The sequence below is a fragment of the Nematolebias whitei genome, chromosome 21 (assembly GCF_014905685.2).
Source record: "Nematolebias whitei isolate Nwh7 chromosome 21, NemWhi1, whole genome shotgun sequence".
Lineage (NCBI taxonomy): Eukaryota > Metazoa > Chordata > Actinopteri > Cyprinodontiformes > Rivulidae > Nematolebias > Nematolebias whitei.
The window spans coordinates 34,064,564-34,072,794 of NC_056518.1; the positions used below are offsets into that span (position 1 = coordinate 34,064,564).

The window sequence follows — 8,231 nt, forward strand, 5'->3', positions numbered from 1 at the left end:
TGTGGCAACTCAATTTTCGAAAGGAACCTTTCTTACGCTTAGATGCAGAAGCAAACCTAAATGGAAGTAGCTTACTTTTCCAGTTATCCAGCTCACAAAATTCACATATATACATATATGGTGGCAGCCATCTTGGATTGTGACATGGCAACCCTATATTCCAATGGAAACTTTCTTTCTCCAAGAAGTTGCCACACCAAAATGAATAAAGGTACCTCACTTATTTATCAAGTTATTACACTAACAACCTGTACGGACATTTGTGACGGCAACCATCTTGGATTTTGACGTGGCACCCCAATTTTCGAAAGGAACCTTTCATTCGCCTAGATGTAGCCACACAACAAAATAGAAGTCGGTACCGCTCTTGATTTCCAAGTTATCGTGTTGACAACATGCCTGAATGGACAGACGGACACAGAGATGGAAGGAGGGTATGTCCAATTCTTCATCTCCGCTTTGTGACGAAGAACAAAAAGTGATAACCAATAACTTCAAAGAAGGAGTAAATTAATATGTTTTAGGTGTAACGGTTTTCCGTTCGTACCATGATGGTTTGGTTCAGATGATTTGGGCAGAAACTACGAGGTACACAACAAATACATCATACATGTGATCACTGCTTTCATCTGCAGTCAGTCGCATGATTTATTTCACTGCTTTTTGCCAACAACCACAACAAAAATGAAGCAGAGAAAGATGCAATCTAAACTCAAGCATGAGTTGTTTTCAAACGTTTTGTGCCACACCACCCTTTGAAGGAAAACACATTTTCAGCCCCCCCGTTTCTGCTGTATATCTTTAAAGACAACAATTCAATCTGTTCCAAAATCAAAAACACAAGCAGCTGTTTTGGGAGAAATGTTTTTATTAGTGAGAACTAACGTCACTTTGTCACAGTATTTGTTGTTTAATATTTTTGTTTTCACTGATGCCGTTTCTGAAAGTGATTTTACAGATTTTTATTAATTAAGTCTAAGTGGCAACAATGCTTAAAAATAGTTCTCAAAGTTTTAAATAAATAGAAAAATGAGTGGTCACATGCCCCCACTGTTTAACCCCTGTTCTGCTTTTGGGAGAATGATTGTATGTAAAAAAATAAAAATAAAATAAAAAAATATAAAATATTAGTATTTGTCTTTAATTTTTTTAAACACCAATCAAAGGCAGATGTTTTTATCACATAATATCTGTCTGTCGTCTGTAAACCTTCACATGTCCCACCCATCCATAACTTCTGATATACGCAAGACAATTTAATGAAACTTTATACACATGTGCAGCATCACTAGACGACATGTCACATGCACGTTTCATCACCTCAGCTCTAAGGTCAAGGTCATAAATCAAGGTCAAATTTCATACAAGATCTTTTTTAAGCCATAAGTTCTGATCTGCTCAAGATAATTTAACAAAATTCAAAGCACATTTTTAACACCCTGCATGGTGTGTCACAAAATATTTTCATCATTCCAGCTCTGAGTTCAAGGTCACAAATTAAGGTCAAAGACCATGTAAAGTACTTTCGGGTCTGGGCCATTGCTGTAGATTGCTGTATTGCTAACAGCCTGACGTTGGGCGTATAATGTGCCGTATATGCAGCGCTCTTGTTTCTGTTGTACTGAACTCGGTGAACTATCACACTGAGACACATACCATCCTGTGACATGAACGTACCGTTATGCCTGTAAGACACATTCATAAATGATTATTATATTATTATAATGATAGATTTACCTCAAGTTCCTGCAGGAGGGAATCAATATCTGAAGTGGGATTGAGAAGCAGCTCCCTGGTCTCCTGGATCCAGGATTTCACAACACTGAGTTCTTTCTCCACTTCCTCACGCTCCCTCAACTCCTGAGCTGCCTGAGCCCGTTTGGTTCTGGACTGTGTCAAGAGGCTGAAAACAAAAACAAACATCTGTATTCTCAGATTCTGATTGACGGAATGATTTGTTTATTTTTCTTCTTCCGGCCGTTCCCTTCTTCAGGGGTCGCCACAGCGAACTAACTCTCACTAAAGCGTGACAATTGTTTTTAAGCCAGATGTTCTTCCTGATGCAACCACAGACACCGAGCTACCACAGCCCCCTGTGTGGAGCAGAGAGCTGCATCTAGGGCACCTGGGGGGGCAGATGGTGGGGGTTAAAGGCCTTGCTCAAGGGCCCAGAGTGGGACAAATGAGGGTGGAGACAGGTGTGGGTGTTTCACCTTCCCACCCACATATTGATGTTGCCAGTTCAGGGAGTTGAACTGGCAACCTTCCAATCACAGGCCCACCTTCTCTAGCCTCTGTGCCCCCCCCCCCCCCACACACACACACATACATACACATACATACACACATACATACATGTCATACATACCTGTATGTATGTGTAGCACTTCAAAAAAGGCTTGAAATAAAAACAGTCATGCAGAACTGTACCTCTCCATCTGGTCCTGGACAGCTCTGATCTCCTTCAGGCTGGGCAGCTCCTCCTGGTCGGCTGTTGGTGAAGGAGGCACTTCCACATCGTGCAGAAGACTCAGGGCGTACTGGCGAAGCAGCGTCAGGGAGGAGAGCTCCCGCTCCAAGTCTTGGCTCAGCAAATCATGTTGATCTAACAAAGACTGCAGCGTGGCTTTGGAAGCCTTCTCCACAGCACTGTCAGGGAAACGACTCTGGAGCTCATCAGAGACACCTCTAACCTTCACCATCTACAAAATAAAACATTAAAAATCTACTGTACGGCTTCATGTCCTTAGTTTAAAACTCTGGCAGGAAAAATGGTGGGTGATATGCATTCCTTCAAGGAATGCTGGGTCTTTTATTATTTTTTTAATGTATTAATCATTTCCAGTGGGTGTCTGTACCTTCTCTCTGAAAGTCCTCCACTCCTGCGCTGTGTCCTCAAGCACTCTCTCTTGTCCTCGTGCCACGCTGCGCAGTCGTGTCCAGCGCTGCCACACGGTGGTCATGGAGCGACTGATGGTGGCCTTGCTGGCGTCGCTCCCCACCAGTTCCAGCTGAGCAGCTTGTTCCTCCAAACCACTCAGCTTGTCTTGAAAGCCATTCACAAGCGATACAAGGGACTAAAAAATTAGAAGAAAATCAATTAACTGAACTGATTTAAAAAACACCCACATTTCTTGAGGAATAATACAGAATTTGTTTTGTCCTTTCGTACCCGGTGACTGCCGAGCTTGTCTTCGGCCTCCTGATTCGTGGCTGCCTTTGCGGTGGAAAACTCTGTCAGCTTCTTTTCGGCCTCGTTCATGAGCTCGATAACAGTCTGCCTTGACTCCTGGAAAGACTTCCACTGGACCACACAGCTGAGATAAAATACATCAGAGCATAGAGTGACCACATTGAAGCTTGTATCTCACTGGGATGTGACTGCTGGCGACAAACTTTTTGCTGGAAATGTATGTATTTAAATTGATAATGACAAAGTCCATGCTCAATAATCCAGGTATAAAGAGACCATCTTATCACAAGCAGAACTGGTTTGTGCCACTTTGGAGTAAGCTGTTAGGGGAAGAATCAGTTTTGTTGTGTGTTTCTTTGACTGATGAAGCCTTCCGGATTGAAGGCAAAACGTTTCAGCACAAAAAAAAAGAAACTGTCCAGATGACCTGACTGAAAAATGTTGTATTAAACTGATAATGTTTGCACTTGCAAATAAAACGAGCATACAAGCGTTGGTGATAAACAGCCTCCTGTAATTGTTCAGCTGCACTGCAGGGCTTCAGTTCAGCTACACGAGCGGTTTCCTCCTCGAGCCCTCCTTGTGACACGTGCGTTCCTGTTTGACAGGTGTTACGCCACAGTTCATCTCTGCGCCTGCACGAGCTCAGAGGCTGACACAACTACTCACCTCCTCGCCTCACTGGGGGAGTGGGAAAAGCCACAGATTCTCTATGCAGGCCTACTGGAGCAGGTGCTGCTCGCAGAGAAACCCACCATCCATCCATCCATCCATCCATCCATCCACCCACCCATCCATCCATCCATCCATCCATGCTCCTTTACCAGCTTCTTCATTTTCTGGCTGTGGAGGTCACTGGTGCCCATATCCAGCAATCACTGTGTGTGAGGCAAAGGACACCTGGACAGGTCTCCAGTCCATCACAGGGACACAGAGACAAACGAGACAAACAACCCTTCATTCTCTTGCTCTCTCACCCAGGGACAATTTAGAGTTACCGATCAGTCTAACATGCATGTTTTTGGTCTGTGGGAGGAAACTGGAGTACCCAGAAAAAAACGTGCTAACAATTCCTTACAAAACAAATTTAGCTCTCAGTAACAATACAATGTGGCTCTAGTCATTCTTACGTCTGCAGGACATCCTGATGACACTGGAGCTGATCTCGGACCTCTGCTCCTCTCTGCTTTGCCGACTCCACACTCAGTCGTAGCTGCTCCTTAGCGGCGGGATTCACCAGGCTCTCCAGCTGAGGAAGCAGTGTCTGAAGATCTTCCAGATGGATGATAAACTCCTGCTCTGTTGACATGATGTCTGCCTGCTGCCGGAGGCACTCCTCGTAGTTCTCGACGTCGACCCCCAAGCTAGCTTGCTGAAGGAAAGACACGGCGTCCTCCAGCCATTCACAGGCGGACTGCATCCTGAAGTGGTACTTCTGACACAACATCAAGGCTTCTTCCAGGGTAATCTTCAGATATAAAACATGTAGAATAAGACAAGTGATAAACTATTCCAAAACACACAACTCTAAAGCAAAAGCTTTTCACATTCAGCATGTAATGAATGTAAGATGGTCCCACCTGTTTGGCTGTCAGGGCTTTTTGAACATCTGCCTGCAGTTTTGCCATTTCTTCAAGGTTTGTATCAACGTGGGCGGGGACAAACTCGTTGGCACTGCTATACTCGTGTTTTTCTCTGCTACTAAGTGCAGCCACTATTCTCAGTCTGGACTGCACTTCTTCTTGCAATATCTGCTGCTTCCTGATCTCCTCTTGTACCTTCTCCACTCTGACGTCAACAATCACGGCGCAGTCGAGCTCGTCCCTGATGTGCTGCAGCCAGTCCAGGGTCCTCTTCATCTCCGTTTCCAAGTCTTTACTTTGGATGAACCTGTTCTCACATTCCTCGATCAGCTCACCCACTGCAGCCTGTAACGACCGCAGCTCCTCCTGCCACAAAATGACCTGCTCCTTAGAAGCATCGTGAGCTGCTTGGTCCACACGAGGGGCGAGGGTGTCCATCTGCTCCATGAGCCTCGACAGGTGGGAGTCGGCACTCTGGAGACTCCCTGCCAGAGTGTGGTAGTTCTTCAGCCTCTCTTCGGCTGACTGTGTCTCTGCATTCACTTTAACTAGCTGCTCCTTTGTGGCCTTTAGCTCAGAGTCTACCTGCATGGCCATTGCCTTGTGGTCCTCAAACGACTCTAAAGTTTCATCCAGATGTTCTACTTTTTGTTCCACTAATCTCTTTAGTCCGTTATACAGGCTCACGAGCTGTGTCATTTCCTCTGGGCGCCATGGCTGCCCCGTGCTGCGAAATCCCTCCTTCTTCTGATTCAGTTCACCCACGGCCAGACCCAAGCAGCTGAGATCTACCAGAATAGCTTTGTAATCACTTTGCAAACTGACGACCTCCTCAGTTTGTAGCCCGACGAGTTGCGTCGCCAGATTATTGAACTGTTCCTCGAGTTCTTTCAGTGCTTTGTGAGTGACGTCTATGAAAGACGTGTACTCGTTCCTTGTAAGAATGGCCTGCTGGATCTTCTCCTGTTTCTCTTTGGCAAGTGCTAAGATGCTGTTGTACTGCTGAGGCAGGCTGTTGAGTTTTTCATCCAGGAAGCAGTGGTCCACTTCATTCAGAGTGGGCAGCACTTCCTGACCCGCTCTCTGTACAGTCAGGAGGAGGTTCTCGTATTCCACCGCCTGTTCAATTATCTGCTGGTACTTCAGCAGCTGTGCCTGCAGTTCACTATCACTCACCATCAGATTGATTTCAGGAAAAGTTACAATGTCTGCTTGTTTTAACCACTGGCAGATTTTCTCTAAATCGTTCTTAAAATACTTCCTGGAGACAAGTATTTTTTCAAGCTCCTGAAGCTTCTGGCCGCATCTATGAAGCGTTCTGTCGAAGATATTTTGTAACTCCTGCAGCTTTGTGAGAATCTCGTTTCTCTCTTCCTCGCTGGCCTCTCTCATCAGGTCTCGCCCCTGAGACCACAGGGAGGTGAGCTCGCTCTGATAGGCTTTCAGACTGCTTTGGATGTTCCTGCATGTCCGCACCTGCTTGGATAGGTCATCAGGTAACAAAGCAAAGTATTCTTCTGCCTGGGCCTTCTTCTCGTTCTGCTGAACCCAGAAAATGGACTGACTGACGGCCATCAGAAACTGTGTCCTCTCTGTAAAGGCCTTGCTGAGGTGTTTCCTTCGCTGCACCACCTTCACACTCAGAGACTCCACCTCCATCTGAGTGTCAGAAATCAGCTGCTGCAGGTGCTGGCGCTCGCTAAGGCCTAGCCGCGGCAACACCCGATCTGCGTCAGCCATGGCCTGAGCCAGGAGGAGCTGCTTCACCTCCAGCTCACTGCAGATGCTCAAATGGTCAAACAGGAAGCTCTGAGCTAGTTCAGGAGGGGGACTCATTTTCATGGCCTCAGACAGAGCTGGCTGCTGCTCCTCAGCCCAGTCCCGAGCCTCTCTCAGACGAGCCTCCACTTGTCTCATGTCATCTAGCGTCACCACGGAGTCCTGGACTTTTCTTTCGATGAGGTTCTGCATCTGAGACCATCTCTGTTCAAAGTAGCTGATTTGTTCTTTCACCAGCTCCTTGTCGTCCAAGTTCAGATGCTGGACAACGTTCTGCTTCTGCTCCTTAAGGTTGTCCAGGACACCTTTTTGGTCTTCAAGAGTTACTGCAAGTTTTTGTAGTGCTTCCAAATGCTGGGATGAACTTTCAGCATCAGTTCTGCAGCACAAATACAAAGTGTTCAAAGTCTTACAAGGTCTTTTAAATGTTCCCAAGATTTACACGAAGCCTGCACTCTTGATTAGAAACTAATGACAAATCTAAACATCTATTATCACACGCTGCCAAAAGTCAGTTTTGCAAATATATCTTCAGAAACTCCAGTCACCTGAGAAAACTATATTTAAAGCAATATAAAAACTAGAAAGCCTAGTTTGGCTACAAACAGCGGGCCTCACCTACAGTCACGTGTAAATTTATTGCCAATTGATGTTAGACTGATCGTTGCCGACAGAAAATGTTTAGCCTACCCCACAACCCAACCCTACAATACTCTAAAAGTCCCAGAGAGGTCGAAGGAGTGGAGCACGGGCGCTAAGATGATGATGTATCAGTTTTGGTGCCTCCCCTGTCTGCAGTGAATTGATAACAAGTGAACAGACAGACATGAATTGATTTAATAATACTGCCACCTTGTATTTATTAACCTTTACTGTATTTAAACCTTTATTTATGTACAAATGCCACAAAGTTTGTTTTGTTTTAAATTAAAGCACAACAGAGACTCTTCCTCTCAGCATGGAGCTACAGAGGATCAGTCTGCGTGGAAAAGCTGCCTTCACCAAACAACTTGAGATACGAGACTGTGTGGTCCTACTGCCTGACGTGTTTGTTCAAACCGCTTCTGCACAAACAATTTAAAGTGGTGGAGACATTTTCAGTGATATTTAACCAGACAAAGTCATCAATTTCTTTGGGGTTAGTGAGACAATTTTCCACTCAACAAGAAATTGTGACATTTTAGTCTCGTTACGCTCTTCACTATACGTCAGTTTTACAGAAACTGAGCTTAAATTGGATGTGGTAGTAGCTGAGGGTCATTAACAACACATATTCTGACTTTTTACAGTTCACGTGAGGTCTCACAGTTTAGTGCCTTATTGTTAAACATTATTTTCAAGGTTTCACAACAATGGTTTTGATGCCCTCTTTTCTTTTTTTACTAAACAAAAACAGCGAGCAATTAGCATTTCATCAAGGAATGCTTTAACATAATTAATTTTGCATAACACAATGAAGAAGAGCCCAGAAGAGCTGGAAGAAGTGGCTGTGGAAAAAGATGTCTGGACCTCCCTGCTCAAGATGCTGACTTGAGCTCTGACAGGAACAAGAGGAAGATGATGGATGGATGGATGGAAGGATGGATGGATGGATGGATGGATGGATGGATGGATGGATGGATAAATGGATGGATGATGGATGGATAAATGGATGGATGCATGGATGATGGATGGAT

The 8,231-nt window shown here is 45.0% G+C and overlaps 1 protein-coding gene across 1 annotated transcript in view; it reads right to left on the reverse strand.

Annotated features, from left to right (window-relative positions):
- Positions 1-1,679: 1,679 nt before the first annotated feature.
- LOC119427260 (nesprin-1) overlaps positions 1,680-8,231 on the reverse strand; it is an 8,175-nt gene continuing 1,623 nt past the window's right edge. The window contains exons 2-8 of the mRNA XM_037694841.1: positions 4,774-6,934; positions 4,324-4,661; positions 3,173-3,317; positions 2,859-3,077; positions 2,431-2,702; positions 1,738-1,903; positions 1,680-1,685 (exon numbers count right to left, since the gene is read on the reverse strand). Coding sequence (XP_037550769.1) covers positions 1,680-1,685; positions 1,738-1,903; positions 2,431-2,702; positions 2,859-3,077; positions 3,173-3,317; positions 4,324-4,661; positions 4,774-6,934 — 3,307 coding nt within the window. The remainder of the gene's footprint in view (positions 1,686-1,737; positions 1,904-2,430; positions 2,703-2,858; positions 3,078-3,172; positions 3,318-4,323; positions 4,662-4,773; positions 6,935-8,231) is intronic.